We start from the raw sequence: 23492 nt of genomic DNA, 5'->3' as shown, positions 1-23492 counted from the left end.
GAAAGAAATCTAATAGAATGGTCATTCAAGTCCTTTTTTCAGTTTTTTTGGTATCTGTAGCAGCTTTAACCCATACATTTTTTATTATTTAAAATGCTGCATACAGTGAATCGTGACTCCCAGAATAGAAATTTCTAGCTTTAAATGATACATTTGTGAATGGTGCACAAGTTTGATTGAGTTTCATATTAAGTCTGCTGTTGTTTTTTATTCTTCACTGTCTGAAAACATGTTTAAAATATTGTCACAGTAACTGTTGATCAGGTGGTCAACTTTACAGATCAGAGATGATAAATCCTTGACTTGGTAATGAGAGACCGTGTGATATTCTCTTATTTGGGAGGGGTGTATGGAAATAAGGGTCTTCCAGGGCAACTATGAACTTATTTGCTCTGATATTCTACAGGACGTACGGAGAACTGTTTTGGAAAACAATTATGTATATCCCTCTGTATTGGTTAGAAACATGTATTTACAGTTCAATGTTTTTCTCAAATAGTTCCCAGTTTATAGACCTGTAATTTTGCAGAGAACTGCACAGCTGGATTTGACTTGTTCTGGATGCTCTTTGGAATTGTGTAACACATTGCTGAGTTCTTTTATTGAAGTGTTTGCTGAGAGGTTCTAGCAAAACTGAAGTCTATAAACAAACAATAATTCATGAAGTAATTAAACACAGCAACAATGGTCCCATTTTTAATGATTTCAAAAAAGATTGTTATGAGGAATTTTGTTATAAAAGGTGATTCACAAGGAGATTTACTATAATCAATTTGTTGAGAATATAAAGTTATTGAAGATTATTGTAAAAGATTAGGTGCAACTTTGTCAAGGTATCTGAAGTCAGAGGGCGTATGTTTCATGTGAGGACCTTGGCTTTTAAATAATGGTAACAGTTTCCTCACGCTTGTGACTGCCCCCAACCCGACCCTGCCCCTTCTACCAGCCTGTATAAACGAAGCTGAGGATCTGAATGGGGAAAACACTTCCTTATGAGGTTAGACTAACTGTATGCCTTTTATTATTATTATTTGGGGTTGTCTACAGTTTATTGATTCACTCTTGCTGCCAGACCAAATATATACTATAATAGCTTTGGCCATAACAGGTCATCTGCCATTTCATTACTTTGGCAAGAGTCTTGCAGACAGGTTTTCATATGTGGCTGTCTGCAGGTTCTCTCTGGCTGGAGGCTAGGAGGATGTGGACACTTTTCAGTGTGTACTGCAAAAATGTCTTACTTTCTGCACATGGTCCTCCTGTCTTTTCTTCTGCTATTCTGATCCACAGCACTTCAAACCATTCTCTGCTGAAACAGATGAAGTAGCAAATTTTCACATTAAGGATCTGAAATTCCTGACCTGCACACATGAATGATTAATTAACCTACCACAGACCTAAGAAATCATGATCACTGGATTCAAAGCATTCTTTGGCCAATTTGTTTCAATCAACATTATTAGGTAATTATGAGTTGTCACTGAAAAAAGCCAGCCTCAATCACAAGCAGCCTGAGGTATTAATTAAAGTCATGGACCTCCAGAGTCTTGCATGCTTTTTTCGAATTGTCTTGTACCATCAGTGTGAAGGCCAGCTTAGTGTAGGACTAGCAGACTGTTTGTACTATGCTGATCCCAGCATTGACCCTGACCCCAATTTCAGTCTTTATCCCATAATGGCTGGGGTTTGGATTATATTATATATATTTGGACAAGATGATCTAGTATCACAGCCCAATTCAAGTTTGTGGGAGTGATCTGAAGAAGGTTGGGCCTACAGGCAGGTGTTTCCCAGGGGTCCCTGGACGTATTTAAAACTAATTAGTATTGGACATAACTCCGTGATGGGTGGCTGCTGATTCTGCAGGTCTGTCATCAAAATTCTCAATTAAATCCTTCAACATCATGATGTAGCAGGTCTGATCTTGTGGAAACATACAGTTGTCTTTCCCCGAGGTTTGCTTTCACTCCTATCATAGCATGCTAAAGTAATAATGTATCTCTTTCGCAACATGCTTTCCATGAAACCTAATTTCAGAGCGGAGAGATGAACATTCTCAATATTTCCATAAAGTCTGCTGCAGGTTCCGGACCAGGATAGACATTTTGCGGGGAATTCAAAGCATATTTTTTAGAATTCGCCTAATTAAAGTCTTTCAAAGACGGAAATCCTGTCTCCACCAATGTCTGGTGATTTCCTCTTGCTCTGTTTGTTACATTTAGATGTGGCACAAACCTATCATTGTGCGCACCACAGGGACCTGCCCACAGAGGGGCTGAGGGGCTCTTCCTGCCAAGTGTTGATGGGCTGGAGCTGAAATTATACTGGTGTGAGAGTGGCGGAGGGATCACAGTACATTCCTGCTGTATGCGGTTGACACAAAGGCTCGTATTTATCATTCTGCAGGTTTTACATCAGGCTGTAATTGTGTGGAGGGAGGCTTGTTTTTCCTCCATAACCTAATGCAGAAAGGCGCTGGAGTTTCAGTGAACAGGTAGACCAAGCATAAACCTCTCTCAGGTCTTCTGTATAAGAGAACAGAATCCATCTTGCTAAAGAAACTAGTTTAAAGATTGGATTCATAGCACAGGCTGTTGCAGGAATCTGGTTAGCTGCACTGAACTGTTAAAAGTGTGTGTCAGCGAATTCACAGTACGATAGTGGACAGACTCAGAATACTGGGAGTTCAGTTCACCTTTCAACTGGTGGTGATTAATGGGGTTGCAGGGCCCTCCTTAGGCCCGAACACACTCCCCTGTTATCCCACATGTTAAACTCTTCACTCTGTCGCTTTGGCTCCAGTCTGTTCCTCACTGAAAAAGCATGAACCTGCAGGATTTTCCCATAGAGGCAGAGAGTACACCTGCCTCCCATAGTCCCACCCCACTCAGTCTCCTGTCTCAAATGACACACTCGTGATACTACAGTATCTCACACCTAACTATGAAATACACTGCGCATGTAATCCCTTCCAACAAAATCAGATTATTGTTGGTGTTGGTCACTTATACTGCATATACACATATGTTGGAATTCAAAGAGCTGTTCCACATGACCTACATGCGCTTGTAGTCGGACGCGCTGAAGAAAGCACAGTGACTGAAAAAACACGAACACAGCACAGTACACAAAATCCACACTCTCAGACACTCAGGCCTACAATTAAGCCTAAACCCCTAACTTCACAGCAAAATTTCAAAAATCTCTACTAGTCTTGCTAAAATTGTAAGCCCTATGATTAGTGAGATTTTTGCCGCTGGCCTTTCTGCCAGCCTGTGCTTTTGTGGTCATTAATCTGAGCGTGGAAAAGCAATAACCTAAGCAAAAAAGCGAATGCGTCGTGCTTAATGAAATTGAAAATGGGAATGAATGGTAAAGCGCTGGGAGCTGCACGGCCTCCCTCTCTTAGCCCCTTCGATCCTGCTTGGGCCCTCTGCCCTGAACAACCCGGTGCTGTCGTGGCACCCTGGCACAGGAGAGGGCGAGTAGCAGACAGGGCGAGGGCAGGGGGAATAGCAGGGGGGGGAGAGGATGTTTGCTGGAGGTGTCTGCGGTGGGCACTGGGCTGGCAGAGAGTGTTGCGAGTGTCTGGGCACACAGCAGGGCCTGCCAGTGGGCAGACAGACAGAAAACAAGCAGGGGGAGAGTGGAGAGGGAGTGGGAGACAGTGTTGACTGCAGTGAAGCCCTCCTTGCATTCTTCTGCCCATAAGTCATTAACGTGCAGGGAGGGCTGCTGTCTGTCCGTCCGCCGTCACCGTGGCACACTGCTGCGAAACCTGGCTCGAGGTGTCCTAGCGCTGCCAGGGGTGGGATCACTCATCACTCAGCCCCATGTGTGCAAAGCTGTCTCTGTCAGGCTTTAAGGACTGGCCTGGTCCTGTCAGCCACCCAATACATAAAGAGGCATTTAATCTCTCAGTTTGCTTTATTGAAAATGATCAATTTAAATGATGAGAATGATTTCAGGACTGAGAAACGTAAACCAGTGTTTGCCAGCAACAGATGATGCTTGTGTGTTAGCACTCTCTCTTTCTCTCTTTGTCTTTCCTTCCCACTCCAGAGTGTATGAACTGCACCAGCTATACTAACATAAACAACAGGCTGAACAACATCGAGTCCAAGGTGAGTGCAGGTCGTATATTAAGATACGAAAACAGGATGTATACATGTAGTGCACCATAAGAAAACCTTTAAAACAGCTGTTCCTCTCACTCAAACATACATGTTGCCACCTGTCATCTCATCATCATCATATTTACCAGTCTGCCCTTTGTCTTTTGCTTACCTGCTCTTGAACTTGCTAGGGCAGTGCATAACTGATTTAACATGTCATGTATCATGATATTAAAAAGGGCCCTTTGATGAATTTCGTATTAATACAGCCTCCTGGACTAGGAAGGCTTGCGGTCCAGTCTCTCAGATATGCTCTGTTTCGTTCCAGATTTTGTTGCTGGAGGAGGCAGGGCCTCCATCTCGATCTGCCAACAACTTGCCAGAGGGCTCAACAGACAATGAGGTGGACACACCCAATCCAACTCCCTTTGCACCACCAGCTATCGGTCTACCAGGTGAGGGAGGGGCATAAAACGCAACCATTGACTGTTCTGGAAGTCACAAAGAAAGCAATGTTTTTTTGTATTTTCTCTCCTTCACTGTTACCTCTTCTTGCTCTTCCTTGTCCGCTGTTCACTGTTCCTCAGGAGTCAGAGGACCCCCAGGACCAAGAGGGCCACCAGGCGTTCCTGGGGCAACGGGGCCCCCTGGACCTGCAGGAGAGACGGGTCTCACTGGGAGGCCAGGGCCCATGGGACCTCCAGGTGACCCCCGCCCCTTTACCAACCCCTCTCTACTGCGAAAGCCAGTAAGAAATATAGGTCCACAGACTTCTATCATCACAAACAAGGTGTAACATGAGTTCATATGTGTGTGCAACCCTTTACTGGCTAATGTGTCATCTTTCCCATGCAATTTTAAAATATTCTGATCATTGTTAAAGTATTTTCCATTCCCCACTGCTCACAGGGCCAAAGGGGCAGATGGGCTTCCCAGGAGAGATTGGTGTACCAGGGCCGCCAGGGCCACCGGGGCCACCGGGGCCTCCAGGGCCCCTCTCTGCCTTTCCTCTCCGGGGCGATGTGTTTGGACTGACCTCAAGGCAGCAGGAGCAGGGTGAGTACACTGATCTGACCCCCATCTGAGTGACTCGGGGGCACTGTCCACCAAGAGCTCTCCCACAAGGCTTTGTGCTGCATGATAGTAATTACAATAATGATGGATGGCATTGATATAGTATATTTCAAGGTTTTCCGAGCCCTTCACAGTGAAAGGGGCAGAAGTGCGGGGTGAACCATCTCAACCACCACCGGTATGTAGCACCATCTGTGTGATGCATGGCAGTCATTTTGTGAGAGAATGTTCACCCCACATTATCTGGGGTGGAGAGGGAGAGAGTTCTTCAGCCAAACAGGGGAACTATTAGATGAATTAAGACATGACAGCAATGGGAAACCCACACTCTTTGTAATGGGTGGCATATGGTCTTTAATGACCACAGGGAGTCTCACTGAAAAGATGGCCTCTCCTACAATACAGTGTCCCTGTTACTGCACTGGGGCATTGGTCTCCTTTTAGGTCCAGGGGGAAGACTGTACCCTGAAGGCCCTCTAACACCACTTTTGGTATCAATCTTGTTTTCCCAGGATGTCTTCCTTCCATGTACTAACCAAGCTTAGCTCTGCGTGGCTTCAAAAAAAAGCAAAAAATTGCAAGTTGGCATGGCTGGTGGCAGCGCATGGGTTTACATGCTCCCCTATCCACCAAAACATCCCAGTGTGCACTAAGTCTATGGCGTATCACTGAGATTGGCAGCAGCCTTTTCATTACAGTCATCTTAAATGGGACTTTAACAGGCCAATCATGCCGTTCCCCTTGAGATCACTGTGGTAACTGAAGTAATGATATAATAGCCTTGATAACTACGTGCTATATCAGTGAGTGCCAGTTATCACTGCAGTTACTTTTCTGGGATGGTGGAGGAAGGAAAGGGTAGGGAGAGGCAGAGACAGAGAATAACTCACACACATCCATAAAGAGTCTTTAAATAGGACTGCAGTGCACATATAAGACCTTATCCTTGGGAAATTACTCATATTCATTTGAGGGTGAGCTATATAGGTTATTTAAGCAGGGCAGGGAAAGAGTGCCCAGTACTGAAAAAAAATTACATATGGAACAAATATGAATTGTGACTTTACTCCCATCGAAGGCACTCACCTTCAAATTGGACACAGGGGCTACTTTTCATGGACCAATTATTTAACACAGACTCATGTCAGGTGTCATGTTCAGTCTGCCAGTCGGTGCAGTGCTGTCTTTCTGGGAACACAATCAAAGCTAACTGGAACAGGCCCCCTGTTGCCTGCTGAGGTACACTTTAACAACCGGACGCGGCGGAACAAAAGGGCAAATATGCATGTGCCTGTCTCAGCCTGAGCATGACCATGGCTGACTGCAAGAAACTTCCTTACATCCTCCTAAAGGGCAGAATTGGTCATGTTTCATATAATACAAGCCGACATCATGCATAGAGATTTCAGTTTTCACTTTTTATGCCTGTTTTAGATCAGGGCTATTTTTTCCTTTATTCTTTTAACAAGAAATTCCCAAATGCAATAAGTGAACTGAGATGCATGTACATTTAATTATAATAGGTTCCTGCTCCGTCAAAGTGCCAAATGCATAAATGCATACACATCTCACATGTTTAAGCATTATCTTCTAAAACATTCCCTTTACCACACAAAAATTATTAATAAAACTAGCATTAACTGTCATAAGGTTCATCACATTAAGCATAACAAAATGTAAGGATTAATATAAATAAAATATCTCACAGCATGAAAGTGCATATTGTAAGTTTCCAGAGCCTTTAAGAAATGATTCACAGTGAATTGCAGCAGTGGAATCCAACGTATGTTATTATTACCTCCAGGACTGTCTGTCTCGCTAACTCATGAATTTTTTGAGATAAACAGGATTAATAGGCACATCTTTTAGTAAAAAGTTGATGGAATGAAAAAAGTCAGTGGAGATGATGAAGTACCCACATACTGTAGTAACTTCCAAAAGCTTAGTCTCTGTTCACCTGATGAAGACCCCTTAGGTCAGAACATTGTGTTTTTCATTTCATAGTGTAATAAATTATAGCCTTCAGGAGCTACTGCAGTTTGCAGGTGCTATATCATTTACAGTGAATTGTTTGATGGCACATGCTAAGTACAGTTAGAAATTCCTATAAGGAAGGAAATGGGGAAGGCGGTTATGCTGCTTCAGTTTCAGAAAACAATAGCCATAGGACCATGTATGGTAACTTGGACAGTGTCATCATGGCAGATGTGCTTTGGAGAAGCACATCTAGCTTTCACCTTTGACCCCACAGCATGAAACTATGAAACTATATAAATTAGCTCTAACTTGAAAGACAATTCATTGTTTTTTTCCCCCTCAGATTGATTCAAGTCTGTTTTCTCACAATTGTGCATTGTAGACTCATGCCAAAAATAACTGACCTATTTTTAACCATGGTGGAAGAGTGGTGACTTACTTTGTTTTCTTTGGTCAAACATTGACAGTGTAATTACAATTTGTATTTTTTCCTTCAAGTAGAATGTTTTTTCATCCTATTGTTTCCTCCTGTGTAATTTTCCAGTAAACAATCGCTTGCAAATCCTTAGCCAAATATGCAGCACCAAACATATTAAAGGTCATATATTAAATGCCTTTTTCTTTGTACTAAACCCAGATCATGTCCGTTATTAATGTATGCACATTTCAAACTAAAATAAAATTTACCACTCCCAGAATCCATGAATATCATTCATTTGCTGGTATTAAAATACAACCTGACAAGTGCAAGTTCAGCTATGCTCTTACTTCTCAAAAGCTGACAGTAGAGGGCAGCAAACGCCCGCTCGAGCAGAGGCGGATGGAAGCTGCATTTAATTAGGTGGCTGGCTTTGCTTAAGCCTCAGCTCTGGCTGCAGTCATCTTGCCGTAAATCAGACCCAATTTGTAACCTGTCAGCACAGCCGTCTCATTTTGGAAACCGAAGGCTGCCCCTTGAGCCAAAAACCTGCTCAGTAAAAAGGGAAGGCGAGGTTCTCAAATCAAAGCCCAGTGCTTGTGGGGTGCTCCAGGCAGGCTGCAGGAGCACCACAATGAGTTCCAGAGGGATCACTCCCAGGAGCACTGCTGAAGTCTGCACAGCTGGAGGACTGCTCTGCAGGTTGATTGCCTGAAGCCCGGCCCTCTGAACCAAGCAATCATGTCAGCGCGGACTGGCCACAGACGGTGACCGCAGACAGCGGCTGCACCACACAGGGCCATACAGCACATTGGGTTTTGATCCAGGACATTGAGACAAAGACCATTCAGCACTGCCGGCCTTTGTTTCCTCCTGATATGAATAACAGTCTTATTTTAATGTAGCTCATTCATAAAAGTGCCAACATGGGCACCGTTGATTGCTTTATAGTCCTGCATAAATTACACTGTGAGTAGGGAGACAGGCACTCTGTACTACACTGGAAGGCTTTTGAATTCTTTTCTTATTGAGTTCCCTGGGTGTTGTAAAAAGTTTGAGGAAATCCTGCCAGCAAATATCAATCCCTCTAAATCCACACTTCCAATGACCCACGTGAGCTGTGGATCAGATGTAAAAGGGAGTCATTTTCAGTGCAAAATAACTGCTTGTGTGAGATTTGACATATATATATATATATATATATATATATATATATATATATATATATATATTTGTTTTTTTTTCCAGGAATTAGCAGTACTTAAGAAGTAGGTGAGAATCCATAAGTTTAAATGCAGATCTCCATAATGAGTTGCATTACAAGTGGCAGTCTCTGGCAGGGTGTGACTTGCACAAAGCAGTTGCAGCACTGTGATATGTTTTACACATGCTAGGGCTGAATTTAAGGAGTGAAGAACCTACAGCAGTGTCTCAACCTGTGTGCAAGGTCATAGTTAAAATGAGTTTAGGAGTCAGGCTTGTTTCATTGATGCTTAAGGATCTTCGAGAGGAAGGAAGTGGAAGGGAACTTGTGCTACTATGCACAGGTCTTTCCATTGCTACAGTGTCCAGCTGCACAGGCCATTTCACTGTGGGATTGTCTTTTGCTGTCATTACATACAGATGAGGACACTCCCATCCACTCTACTTCACCCACACATCTAAACAAGAGGGTCACAGCTGGTGCGCCGGGCCCTGCTGGCCCCCCAGGCCCCCCAGGACCTCCAGGTAAGAAGTTACCAGATAAGTTGAGAGACGCTCTCATTTTTTAATTGCTGCACCCAGAGAACTGACTATTAAGGACAACCGACACATATCAAAGGGTGCAAATCTTTGCATTTCATTTCTCTGTATGTATAATTGATTGAATCCCGGTTTGGAACAATTGTAAAGTTGCTCAAAGTTTAACTGCTTTTCATAACAGGCCCTCCGGGACCAGCAGGACCCCCTGGGAGCCCGGGCACCCCTGGAAGAGATGTGAGTACGGATCTCTGCATTTCCCGTTTCTGAGGGAAACCGCAATGGGTTAGCTGTGTGTTGATGGGTGCAAATCACCCATTGACAGATGGAGGTGGATGCTTTGACCTGAACTGTTTGTGTTGCAGGTAGAGAGAGCCTTGGCAGGAAGGCCTGGGGACCCAGGACCTAAAGGAGACCGTGGTGAAATGGTGAGGTTTGGCTTAGCATTTTCTTGAATTTTCTCACTGCTAGATGATTCAGTTTACATAAGACAAAAATGGATGTAAAAATGCTGTGTAAGTATGAATCATGTTGACTCATTATCGAATGTCTTAAGCCAGGAATTGTCTTCTGCCAGTGAAGCTTTTTAATCCCAAAACTGTGTGTGAAAAAGGAAACAAAATGAAAACAAAATAAAATGACATCAAATGAAGGAAACACATGAATCTACATTCTCTGACATAATGTCTTAACAAATATCAGTGGGCTGTTTTTCAATAGTGCAATGCCTAATGGCAAAAGAAACCAAGTATACATTGTTGACCAGTGTTTTCAACAGGCAAGATGGCTGCCCTTGGCTGAGGTTTTGTGACTAATATTTTCAGTTTAATGCTCAGTTCCATTGTGATGACAAAAGATCCTGTAGCTTCATTCTTGTATTTAACATGATACACTCTCCCAAAATGATTAAGTGCAAGGGAGCTGACCTGCATGTCACAATAGCCCCACAGATGGAAGGGTCAAATGTGTGTTATTTCAGTAGTCCTTAGTGAATCACCACCGTCAGAAAACCCGCCTGTGTTGATGAATTTGAACACAATGTGGGGCGCCAGTCACTAATGTAAATCTAACCTTGCATGTCTGATGAATGCCAAAAAAAAGGCCACTTAAAGATAGGCCGGCGTGACCCTGGGAAGCCGTGGAGAATGTGTCGCCGACACACTGTGATCCCCAGAACGGCCGAGCAGGGGAGGCAGTGACCTGAGATTCAGGGAGGCTCAATAATTCAGAAAGCAGATCTGGGTGCGCAGACCCTAACAGAGAGACTGGACGGTTGGCTGTTGGATCAAAAGACATTCCAAAGAGCAATGGAATCAAATGCGCACTGCTCACACTCCTCATTGGCACCACTACCAAAATACTGACCTGAGGCCAGCATGACACGTTTGAACTTTAACGATAAGGACTCTCAGTCCTCTCAAAGCACAACCCCCTACCCCCACAGAAGCCCTCCCATGAGCCCAACATGATTCACAAGAGGTCTCACCATTTGAGACCAAAATAATTACAAATCAAAATGGAGAACCTCAGCCATCATTGCATCATTGTGCTGATGTGGAGAAGGTATTAGCAATGTAATGCTAGTTTTGTTATGCATGCAGTAATGTTTTCTCATCAGGTTTCAGCATGTATGTAACCCTTTGAATAACCTTTTGTGTGGGAACAGTAGAGGTACATAGCTTCAAACATATATTGCCATGTACAGTGAATTTATTCTGCCAGGTGATTCTTTCTCCATACAGGGTCCACCTGGATACACGGGAGAGCAAGGCCAGCCAGTGAGTATACACTCAGGGATGTGACCTGACTTCAGGGATATGGTTACCATCAGTTTTTTTGAATGGAAAAAGTAACAAAGAGGCTATGTCAGTGGTATGTCAGCATGGGTAGTTCCACTACTTGTTGTGTGATACAATTTACTGTGCCTGTAACAGTGTGTGTATGTCTTTGCAGGGTCTGCCAGGGCCTAAAGGTGAGCCAGGAGAGGGCCTGCCAGAGGTACGGGAGGGACATTTTACTCCTTTCGAGATGACAATGCCACTATATAAGAGAGAATGGACTCCATTGCGCTATATTTCTGTGGCATGCAGATGTGCTTTTATGTTAACTGAGGTGCTAGTACATGCTGTCAGTGCCGTGCTGTAGGGGGAGGAACTCGGTGACTGAGCGCTCTCCTGTCCCGCAGGGTGAGGGAGTGCAGCAGCTGAGAGAGGCTCTGAAGATTCTGGCAGAGAGGGTTCTCATTCTGGAGCACATGATCGGCATTCATGGTGAGCCCGGCACCTCGCTACCTCAGCCTTATTCGCTCACGCTGCACTGTCAGGGGTTCCACTGGTGCTCTGTTAACACTGAGATATGTGCTTGTGAATATTTTCACGGTCACAAATAGATCCATTTTCAAATGACCTTCCTGGATGGTTATTACGCTTGCTCCTCCTTTGATTCCTATCAATTCAATCATACTTATATAACTTTTTTTTTGCCTCTGTTTGGCTGTCTTCCTGCCTCCCTCCTCCCCTCTCTCACTGTCTCTGTCTCTGTCTCCCACTGTCTTTCTCATGTCTCATAAGCAGAAGGCCCAGTGGAGCCTGGCTCCGGACTGGATATCCTCACAGATCCAGTCCCTTTGCCTGGAGTGAAGATTAAAAGGGCTCAACATCCCATTAGCCGCCCTTCTGTTCTCCAAGGAGACAGCAGTCCAACTGGAAAGAGCCGTGAGAGGCGGGGTGACAGTTAATGCATACCACCAATGGATGCAGCATGCACTTCAGCCTGAGCCGTGATTGGATGGACCCTGATGCTCAGGGTGATTTTAGGGTTGATTTGAACAGGCATCCAGGGCATCCTGACTCTTATTGATGTTCAGTGTTTGTGAATCTCTTCACCGAGCTCGTCAGGTGATATTCATGTCTTCAGACATGAATATCACCTGACGAGATTCTCTTACTTCCAGAAAATTTCAATATTTTTCCAGTATTTAATCCTCTCTTTATAACTGGTGTACTGAGTGTTTGTTTTTGTGCAGGCCTTGGCTCAGAAACCATTAGGGTTGTGAGATCCAGCCATTAATTAACTGCAGTTAGTAAGTATGTATATGTTTTCTTCCATTTTCCTCCAAATGTTGGTTCATGCATATGCTGTTGCTGAAGGAGCTGTAGTTACAGGATGTTTTACATATGCAGTTTATGCCAGGGCCCAGCGATGTGTACTTTGCCTCATGTCCCCATAAGGCTGAACATTTACTGTGTTGAAAACAGTAATAATTGAAGATGACAATGATTGACAATGACATGATTAATGAATCATGACAATGATTCATTGATGCATGTTTTGATATCTCTGTTTTCTGAGTTAAAATCCCATTCTGAAGCATTGGTTTGATTTTTTGACATCTGATTTCAAGCAGCTCAGATGAACTATAGACGTATCTCCTCAACTTCAGTCATGGAATCAGTAGGAGAATCAACCATCTGACCGATAGCCCAAATGAAACTTTGGAAAGTATTCTTAAATCTTTCATTACATAATAATCTTATTTGATCAATTACAATTAATTTTATGCATGTAGCCTTAAAGGTATAAACCAACATAAATATGAAATTAAAAGTCTGGTGTATGAAATTGTGTCTTTAGTGTTTATGAACACTGTCATACATTTTCTGGTAATTCTGTGTGACATTGGTGCTGATCTTGAATTTTTTAAAACACATGTAAAATAATATTTGTCTTCTGTGACATTTCAGAAAAAAATCTCTAACATAAAGCAAAACTTAACTTTTGCTTAACTTAACATTCTAGATTTTATGACAATTTACTTTCGAATAAGGAGGTCTTAGTATACAGTTATATAGTTTTAAACACTTAAATATTAACCACATGTACTTGTTCAAGCTCCAGTCCTAATGTCAGGGATTCTGTTCTTATGAACCGCCAAATGATATTTGAATTCAAATGATCAAGTTTGTTTGTGCCTTTTTATGCTTGAACCTGGAGCCAGCCACTCAGGATGGCCTTCTACTGCACTGACTGTCCACCATGAGCTCTCTGTTCCTTCTGTGATCTGACTTTGCCAAGCACAAGTTGCCATCCCTGCTTAAATTTCATCAATTGAAAGTAAGCTTCCCTGTCTGTTAGTCACATCCTCTTCAAAGGCAGAAGGTCCCTCTGTACTGAATTTGAAGGCTGTCTTCAGTGCAGCATGCTTTTGTTAACCCCAAAGTTCAATTCATGTTAACTGTCCAATTTGTTCTCCACACTATAAATTAGCCACATTGTATTAATCACATTGCAAACAAAACAACTATGGATATGTAGTCCACTGTGTAACTATAAATAGATGGAATAAAATGTCTGCACTAGAAACAGAAATCTGGTCGGTGATCAAGCAACCTTGGCTGTATTTGGAATGGAGACGTGCCAGCAAATTTGCAGACACTGTTGTTTGCTGTTATTTCAGCTTTTCTTCTCTTTTCTTCCCATAACCACATCCCTGTCTGACAGTCTCCCAATTGGATTATTTATCATTTAGAATGCAGCAGGCTTACTCAATAGTTCCTTTTACAAGGATGAGAGCTCATTTCACCCTCGAATTATCTATAAAAAAGAATATAGCACTTCTGTGGCCTCACTGGGATTTATTTTTGTTCTTGCTTGTGTACTTTTATTTTACTGGTATGAGGGGTGTATGTGGCAATGAGAATAGTGCTAGCCAAGGCACTTAAGTAATCTCCTTGGCAGGGTTTTCAGTGGGACTGAAGAAGGGGGTTTTTTTTCTAAAAATTTTTCTGATATTTCAATGTTGATTTTATAACTGTTTTATAACTAATTCGTTTTATGGTTGTAAGAAAACTGGCTTACCAGGGCTGTGTTTTTGCAGATTGACCTCTTAAAGACAATGGTGAGTGCTGTTCCACAGGCAGTGACCACAATCCCCACATAGATTTGCACAACTATTAACCATTAATATTTGTCACACCGGGATGACCAGTAAAATGTTGCTGAAACACAGCCATTAGATCTGCTTGACCACAGACTGCAAACAAGGCAAACAAGAACACAGGAAACAGGAAAAGATTGTTATTTTTCATGTTAACCATCTCATTTGGCCAAATTGTGAAAACACTGCCCTAGATGTGATTTTGAAAGAAGTGCATGTCTGTAGCTGTGAGATCTGAGAAGCTGTTCTTTTTTCAGTACTGTATTTGTTGTCCACTGGCTGGAAATTAACAAATAAGTCCAATTCAAGATATGATGTTATAAAACTCATGCCCCAAGGTTTTTTCAAATGGTGCTTCCTTGTGTGCATTGATGTAATGTGTATCTGAAGTATTATTTACAGTGTAATATGTGTAAATACGGGATATATTTGACATGCTTTTTGGAAACAGAAATGGACTCTGTGTATGGCTGTAATTCCCCTTGATTTTTTAAACATACATTTTGTGTAGGTGAAAACTATAATCCAGTATTGTAATGTGCCATATGATATATTTGTCTGTCTGTTATGTGCTGAGGTCATGGTGTTTGCTTCTGTTTATGGATCTGTAAGCAGAGTTTCTTAGGTTTTTCCCTCAGTTAAAATGTTTAGTGGATATGGGACAGTGCACTGCACTGCTGATCTTCTGCACCAATAAATCTCTCTGAGACACACCCACAAGTTCGTGTCCATTGCATCTGTTGTGTACCAGGAGGTCTAGGGTTCTTTGAGCGCCATGAATCAAGTACTTCAAATGTCAAATGTTGTATCTATAAGTCAGGATAGTGGTGGAGTGTTAATGTCTAACTATCTGACTTTTTAACTATCTGTCTATCTATCTATGAAATCTCTGTGTGCGTGTATGTGTTTCTGTGTGCGCTCATGCCTTGTACTATAATTTATAAGGCATGATGCATGAGGTATATTTCAATGTCACCAACTGAAATGAACCCAAACGTACTCTGAACAAAGTACTGTGATTTAATTGTGTTTGGAAAGCTCTGTACCCCTTTATTCTAGCAAACACATTATGTTAACATTACCTCTGATACTAATGATGTCTATCTGCCATTTAATATTTTACAAGTCTGTCTGGTAGGATAAGCCAGTACTATATTTGTGTACCTAAATCCTGTGCTTGATAGTGTTTCACAATAAGTGTTCATGGTAAAGGTGCACCCATAACAGATAGAGATTTCACTTGTGATAAGTGTGTCAGGGACAGTTCTAATGACTAAACAATAGGCAGAGAACATGAAGGACATCAAAGTTTGGCCTGGGGGTTTATTGAATCAGTGAAATGGAGGGAGGGATTTGGACGGGAAGATGATCATGCACTGTCTGATGCTATTTACAAGCGGATGCTCCAGGACCCAGCTTTCCTTGGCTTACTCCTGTTCCTTGTCCTCCCCATGGGTGATGACGTAGCACAAGTTCTTGTAGTCCAAGTTACCTGCGACGTCCAGGGGGAAGTTGGTGAACATCTGGTTCACCTGTGGAAGACCAGCAGGAAGTTCATATCATCTATCAGTGCTTATCTTGCTAACAATGTCGTCTCTCACAAAAACAACAGCAATAAAAAAACAGACATATTCATCTCCCAAACACAATTCTAGCAATACTGGTTTGTACCAGCTTCAACTATGCTGACTCTATTGTCACATATTATTAAGGGCTGCTATCATCTAGTGTTTATAGTTGTCTTTCTACATCTCCACATTCAAATTAGCATATAGGCTGAGTCAAACAAATAGATGATGTCATAATTTAAATAATTTGTGGTGAAATACCATCAGGTCCCCAGCTCTGTGCTGTCTGTAAGGTTTGTTACGAGTAAGGGCAGAACGTTACAGCAGTGATCATGTTGCTGGGAAACCAATCTCCAGACTGATGATTTCTGCTATGAAGTAGTGCTGAGGGAATTCTGGGGAACAGGAAATTGTGTGTGTATATGTATGTGTGTGTGTGTGTGTGTGTGTGTGTGTGTGTGAGAGAGAGAGAGAGGAGGCACTGTGACTAATCTCTTACTCAGAAATGATAGCATTAACTTGCTGTAAGTTTAAATAGCGTCCATGAAAACTTGAAGAAATTATTCTGTGATTTGGGAGGGGATTATGATCAATCTAACTTCAGCTCTGTGTTGGAATATGCCTGTCACACATGCAAACAAACCTCTCTACTATGGGATTACTATGCCCTGATGTGCAGTGTCTTTGGCCGGACCTCAATGACACGGCTTATTCTTTCATGTGTGTTATAAAAAACCTGATTGTTAAATGGTACAGTACTGCAAAACTGTACAAGGACAAAACTGTATGAAACCCATATTAATATTTCAAAGAATTTCTGTGTCATCAAGTCTCGAAGACCCCATGAGGCTTACCTCATCCTCTGTGAACTTGTCCGCTTGAGACATAAGATGGTACTTGATACTAGAATTCAATAACAAAGAGTCCAAGAACAGGTTAAGAAAGAACAATTTATCTCCTTCACACTTCATGGGTTTCCTGCACACTATCCAAATGTCTTATCCTCTGTCAATCTGCATTCGGCAGTGGCTGGGAGATTTCACTGACTGGAAACTACACTAAGACTACCAATTAGCCTGTCTTGTCTAGGACATACCCCAAGCATGTAGAGATTTAAAGGGCGGTGACAGCTGTTCTGTGAGAAAATAGAAAATAGAAGTTTCCCTCAAATTATCATTTATTAAGTAGTGCAACATTGCATTGCAGCATGATATATTGAGATAAATTTTTAACTGTTTAACTGGACATTCTAGGCACACACCAATTCAATATCCCCTACAAAATAGAATTGTGTTTGATTTGTCAAACTAATCACTTTCATTGGGTTCTCTATTCTCACAGAACTGTGCCAGATGCCTTCCAAACCCAATCTGCTGTCATTATAACTGCCTTTAATGAGAGAAATGAATAATATACAATGACTACTATGACTGCAATGACTGTAATATGCCTTTCCTCCTCTGTCTCTAGTGTTCAGCACGCATGACTTCACATCATGTGTGATGTTGAGATGTAGAGCATGAAGAAAATAATCGGAACTTAGCTCTGTTTAAATGAATAATGTATGTACATGGATATGGTACTGTACTTACTCCTCTCCCCTGATTACTCCTTTTCCTTCAGGATCAAAGATTTTGAAGGCATTAAGAATGGTTTCCTCAGGGTCTGTACCTAAGATTGGAAATAAGACTCTGAATCAGCATGTTACTATCAGCAAACCGCATTGACATGAGGTGAGAGATTAATTTGTGCATGTGTAGGCAAATCTTCCCGCACATTAGGTTACTGGAGATTGTGGGTGAGGGTGTGTGGAATTATTAAGTGTGCAGATATTAATAATTATTGCAAAGAACGTAGAGGATGTAACAGGGTCAAAGTGAAACAAAGTTATTCTCCTCCGACTGTAGAGCTGGATGAATTTAAGGAGGTCTCTGAGCTGTGTGAAGTGGCTTTCCAGTGGCCTGCTGCCCACTGCTGCAGAGACAGAGAGGTCCTGACCTTTCAGCTTCTCTCCGAACATGGTGAGGAACACAGTGAAGTTGATGGCGCCAGACGCTTCCTTCAGCATCTCGTCCAGCTCATCATTCCCCACGTTGAGACGCCCTGCCGAGCACAGGCACAGTGTGTCACAGGCTGCTGTGGTCAGCATAGACGGTTTACCATGAGCTGCTTTGATCAGTATAGATGCAGTTCACCACAGGCTGCTGTCATCATCAGCACAGCCAGAGTTTACTACAAGCTGCTGTAGTCATTGGCATGGATGTAAGATTACACAGGCTGGACAGGCACAGTTTAAGGACTGCTGCAGTCAGTATAGACTGTTCACTGTAGACATTTGGCACAGATGCTGGTTTAACTCTGCTGTGGTTGCTGTGGTTGTCAGCTCAATGGCAGCAATAGCAATGAGGAAAAACTCACAGAAAGGCAGCATATAGACTGGGTAATTGGTTTCCCAAAGCTGACTGACAGTAACACATGGCAAGGAAATTGGTTTCCCAGTCAAAGAGTCATGTGACTATTTTTCCATGTGAATTTGTAGTGATGGAGAGAGGCAGGTCTACCCAGAGCAGCGAAGGTGTCCCTCAGGTCGTTCTTGTCGATGAAGCCATCTCTGTTCTGGTCCATGATGGTAAAGGCCTGGTGGGTAAGTAAGTAAGGCAGTGAGGAAGGGACAGTGAACTCTCTGCTGTAGTCTATTGATGTTAATAAAGGACAGTAAAGGGAGTCTGAGGCTGTGATGTTCTTATTCTACCCCATCCCCCCACTGACCTCTTTGAACTCCTGGATCTGGGACTGCTCAAACATATTGAAGACATTGGAGCTCGCTGCCTCCTTCTTCTTGGCCTTCTTGGGTGACTGGAAAAGTCACACAGAAAAGATACATCGGTTTTAAACACATCGTGTATATATATAGTTCAGGAGCTTAAAGTGAAACAGATTATCAATGTTATTAATTCCAGGTGTGTATGAGTGTGTGGGTGTATATGTGCGCATGTGTATGTGCGTGTATGCCTGACTCTCCTCCACCCAGCACTCTCTTCACTATCATGCTACAGCAAATGCTGACCTTAATTGGTACCTGTCAGCCCATGTTTTATCTAGCCCTGTCTGCCCACTCTGGGCTGTTTTTGTGCCGCATGGGGCTTTGTTTAAGCAAAATGCTACTGAGATTGTAGTTATAGAATAGAAGCAAAGCAGCAAGCACAACATTCATTTCAAAGGGGCATAACATTTCATCAATTGCTAATGATGTAAATTTAATATTATAATGCCATCAGTACACACTATGTCAGTGGTACTCATTTGATAAGAGACAAGGTTAAAATATGAATGAAACTATACTGCTAAGCTCTAAGATCATCATAATGAAGACCTCTCCTCCTCAGAAGTGACAAAGTATCAACAGGTGAGTAGCAAACAGTTTTCAAAGGAGCATATAAAATGTCAGGCAATGTATAATTTTCAACATACATTCTTTTTATTGTTGCATCTCACCACTGTATCTTACAGCAGAGGTACAAATGTCTTCATAAAGTATTTTACACTGTCATACAAAGGTTGAGAACGCATAGGAACTACATATCATATGTGGTTCCAAATGAATGTCCAATTTAACACTAATATTTGCAACATGTATTTTATACTGATGTAACTGTGTCAAAGCAAGGACTGCAACATAGTATGATGTATGGTAACTCACTGAGCAAATTCAATCTTTTTTTCAGGCAACTTTTTTCTCTGAACAGAAGCCTTACCAATGCTTAATTTTCCCAGAGCATTTAACCATTACCACTAAGAACTTATTATATCTGACTTTCAAGTTATTTTTCTATTGGTAGATCAGAGCAATTTATAAAGATATATATATAAAAAATCATCAGACTGCTACTGCAGATTAAGGTAAGCCGGATGAGAAAGCAATTGAGAGAGATCCCTACCATTCTGAAGGGCTTCTTATCCTGCTTCTTGTCAATGAAGACCTGGAGGGACAATATGGAGTGACCCCTCTGTTTTATATATCAATAACGCCGGCTTACTGTAACACCTGTGCTAAATTTAGACAAAGAAGGCTGGTCTGGAAAAATGAAATAACGTACCACAGTCCCTGGCATGCATGGTATGTGCAGAACACTCCCCTTGTAAAAAGGTGGCATGCAAGGGATGCTGGTCACCTTGGGCTGAACAAACGGAGCTGCTATCTTAGGACCAAGCCCCTGGGGGAATCTGGGTACCAGGTGCCATCCACAGTACTACACATGGAGCTGTTTATTGGGTAAAGTGTCTTCATTTCAGTCAGCTCTGCACTTTACTGTTACATCACCCTAATAATCCTCCTGAGGCCTATCTGCACCCTTGAGATTATACCTTTAATTAATGAATCCCATGATTTGCCAGTCATCCAAGGGGATGTTTGGGGGGATGTTACTTACTGCCGTAAACACAGAAGGAAAATTTCAGGTTTAAGATGAATGCCAGGGTCTAACTGATAAATTATGGAACATGAATCAGGCCTAAATAGAGTCTAAAATCTGTATAGACTATCTAAGATCATGTACACAACATCAATACATTAGTGTAATAAAATGAACTTGAAATTAATGGACAATGAACTGAAGTAATTCTTCAGTAATTGACTGTTCTCCAAATTGGAATGATCTAGGAATGGCAAAGAGTCACTACGGGTCCACTACTTGCCCATTCTCTTTAGGATTTAATCTCTTTTAAATGGAATTTTTTATAAAGATGGTGTCACCTCTGACCAAAAATAATAATAGGAACACAAGACACATCTACAAACATAGCCTGGTGCCGGTCTACAAAATTATTTATGAGTGCACTTGAGGCAGCTGGCTGAAGCGTACTTGTCAAGCAGCAGTTGTTCAACAGTATGGTATGCAACAGTAAGTCCCCCTACCATGACTGAGGTGGGAGAGTCAGACGTGTTATAGTGAAGGTGTGATTGATGTCTGCACAAATATTGGATAGTAAATTATCACCCTCCTGGAAACAGGACAGTTGGAAGCTGGAACGTCCCATTTTGTTTCTATGCAATTGCAATGGCAGACTTCCATTACAAATCAGGCAATAAGGACAGGTGGAATGGAGGGCTGTCACTGCGGTGACACGCACAAGGCACAGCAGGCAGGCGAGAGCCATGGAGGCTCAAGGTCTCTGTGATGGGCCAATGTGGAAGCAGGTCTTTAATAATGCCAACAGGTGGAGTTCCACCGAGCACACATTATCTCTGAAAAATCATTTGCTCTGTCAGTCCCCCTGTCCCTGCATACACTATGCCCACCCTTCATGTGGGCACAAATACAGTCATCACACACACAGCCTGGTGTGCACTATGCAGCACAGATTTACCCTGTTCCCTGGAAGACAAAAAAACTGAACATTTATCTCTCTTCCTGCTGCTACTCCTATGGCATTTTACAATATGAATATACTTACCTAAGATACAGTATATCAATCTTTTGTTTGTGTCTGTGTTTTTGTCCCAAGAGTGTGAGGCCCTAATGTTAAGCACCTGACATTCTTTCTTCGCTTTGACTGAATCCTGCTCTTCTATGGTACTCTGATTATGGCAACCACTAGTGTTTTGAAATTGCTGGTGCAAAACTTCTATTGTGCCTGTGTCTTGCTGATGAAGTCTATAAAGTGATGACTTACAGCCAAAAAAAGCTGTAATACAAGATAAGACTCCCTAACAGAACTGTGGGATTAGGCATAGGAGCTATCCTACCGCTCTCTGTTGTATGCATTTTGGTATTTTCTATTTTAGTAAATGTAGTATTGTCAAGATTAGCACAACAAGACAAGAAATGAATGTACATGGTTTACAGCAATATCACAATATTAGTTTTTGAAATAATGGTAAAAAGTCTTTTGAGGTGGATGAAATGCTATATTAGGTATAAATATTTTAAACTGAGGTGCTTTTAATTAAAATAACACTTACTGACTCACTCTCTCTTTCATTTGCTCATTCAATAATTCACTCACACATACAGCTAGTCATTCATTCTTTCACACTCCCACTTCATTTCCTGTACCTTATGCTCTGGATAGAGGTTCACCATCAGTAATCACACTGAGGGCACAAGTTATGTTCAAGAACAGACCAGGAAATAGTCAAGGTCCATATAGGCATCATTCACATACAAAACTAATAAGGTTGACTTGATTGTGTTTGCACAAACATCAGGTAGGTATATACATGTCCTTGGAACTATATGAATTGGAGAGGTGTCCTGAACACCACCTAGGCAACAACAAGAAAACAGAGATGCCTGCACAGAGAGCAGGTAATTTAAGGTAATTTGTATGTGCTTGTTGCCACATACTATAATATTCCATCCACCCATAATGCAGACTTTGCTAATGGGTATTTCCACTATTTCCTCAGAGAATTGTTTCTGTCTAGTCTCAGATGGGTGCAATACTCACCAGTGTCCACTAGATGACTCCCCTCTCTCATGGAAAATCATTCTCCCCTCATTTTCATGAAACAAGAGGGAGTGTGTACTGATGATTTTGAATTTCTTGCAATGAAAGCTGCTTATAGGCAAAAATACACATAAAACATGTTGGAATTCTTGGAAATATCAGCATTTTGCCCTTCTCCCACATATGTTCATTTCAAGATTATTTTTGTATTTGAACAAAAATCAGGCTTGCATTGAATGTTTTCTAAGTCCTTTCCCTGGGTCCAATATTTTTCAAAATGTGATTTCAGCAGTGTAGATCTCTGATCTTCCTCTGTATAATGCTTTAATTTTATACCTTTTAGGTTAGATTAAAATCTGAAATGTTTCATTTTCTCAATGTATATTGCTTATATTACTGATTTTTTGGGTCCTTTTGGCTGTTTCTCTAAATGTATGCACATTGTTCAGCCTTGTAGGGCTACACACACACACACACACACACACACAGGCATAAATGTACACTCAAACAAAATACCCAGCACACTCAGTGTCGCCACCCCATTATTTTAATTTCTGATGTCTTCTAAAAGGCTAGCATATCCATAATTAAAACATAATCCTGAGCACCATCTTTTTTCAAATTAGGACTGGTCTCAGGAGAAACCTTATTTGATTAAAAAAAGAGGTGGGAAAACGGGAGCCTTCCACAGACAAGCGTGTGGGTAAGGAAGGGAGGTCTCCAGAGGGGACTGGATGCCTGCTGGATCGACAGGCGGAGAAGTGAGGGGCTCCGGTGGGTTAGGAAAACAAACCGCCTGTGGGAGCAGGCTGTTCTGTACTCCTACCGCTCCTGTGCGAGGAGAGAGGAGGAGCTCTGAGAGCTGACCTGGCCACACCGGGGGCCCTAGACTCCCCCTGCGCCCATCCCCTGAGAGGTGGTGGTGAGGGGCCTGCATATGGGCTGTACCGCCATGAATCAGATTAGAGGAATTAATAGGGAACTCACACCGTCGTTCCCACATGGAGGCTTGTGCTCATTCAGGATTAGATATCGTCTTTTTCAATTTGACTTTTTTTTCAGATGCCCTTGTTGTTTACGTGTGAGAGTCACAGAGAAGTTGGGATGTCTGGGTTGTGGTCAGGCATGTGGGAACTCCAGGAGGGGTTGATCTTCGGCATGTGTCAAGCTAAAACCTGCCTGAATCTTTATGCTGCACATATTTTAGCAAACTG

General features: G+C 42.1%; 2 protein-coding genes across 4 annotated transcripts in view; one reads left to right on the top strand and one right to left on the bottom strand.

The window, feature by feature from the left end:
• The window catches only part of LOC118783257 (collagen alpha-1(XXVI) chain-like), a 33844-nt gene extending 20938 nt beyond the window's left edge, over positions 1–12906 (top strand). For 2 of the 3 annotated variants that reach the window (XM_036537024.1, XM_036537022.1), the window contains exons 4-14: positions 4063–4124; positions 4444–4570; positions 4703–4819; positions 5025–5171; positions 9208–9312; positions 9509–9561; positions 9690–9752; positions 11067–11102; positions 11278–11322; positions 11510–11594; positions 11895–12906. In XM_036537024.1, the coding sequence (XP_036392917.1) occupies positions 4063–4124; positions 4444–4570; positions 4703–4819; positions 5025–5171; positions 9208–9312; positions 9509–9561; positions 9690–9752; positions 11067–11102; positions 11278–11322; positions 11510–11594; positions 11895–12061 (1007 nt within the window). In that variant the 3' untranslated portion in view covers positions 12062–12906. The remainder of the gene's footprint in view (positions 1–4062; positions 4125–4443; positions 4571–4702; positions 4820–5024; positions 5172–9207; positions 9313–9508; positions 9562–9689; positions 9753–11066; positions 11103–11277; positions 11323–11509; positions 11595–11894) is intronic. The other variant, XM_036537023.1, reaches the window with a different exon arrangement.
• Positions 12907–15584: 2678 nt separating this feature from the next.
• Positions 15585–19800, bottom strand: LOC118782786 (myosin regulatory light chain 2B, cardiac muscle isoform-like). The gene is made up of 7 exons (XM_036536341.1): positions 19767–19800; positions 18598–18684; positions 18390–18465; positions 17827–17931; positions 17421–17499; positions 16683–16731; positions 15585–15792 (listed from the first exon to the last, which is right to left on the bottom strand). Exons 1-7 carry the CDS (start codon positions 19767–19769, stop codon positions 15688–15690), a joined length of 504 nt encoding a protein of 167 aa, XP_036392234.1. The 5' UTR covers positions 19770–19800; the 3' UTR covers positions 15585–15687.
• Positions 19801–23492: the final 3692 nt, after the last annotated feature.

The sequence above is a fragment of the Megalops cyprinoides genome, chromosome 9 (assembly GCF_013368585.1).
Source record: "Megalops cyprinoides isolate fMegCyp1 chromosome 9, fMegCyp1.pri, whole genome shotgun sequence".
NCBI lineage: Eukaryota > Metazoa > Chordata > Actinopteri > Elopiformes > Megalopidae > Megalops > Megalops cyprinoides.
This window is presented reverse-complemented; position numbering and strand designations above follow the sequence as displayed.

What these genes read in the sequence shown, in the direction of transcription:
- LOC118782786 (XM_036536341.1), bottom strand. An exon ending in GTTCGGAGAGAAGCTGAAAG is followed by an intron (nt 17,500 to 17,826) that starts GTCAGGACCTCT and finishes TTCCAATCTTAG; the next exon opens with GTACAGACCCTGAGGAAACC. An exon ending in GGAGTAATCAGGGGAGAGGA is followed by an intron (nt 16,732 to 17,420) that starts GTAAGTACAGTA and finishes ATTGAATTCTAG; the next exon opens with TATCAAGTACCATCTTATGT.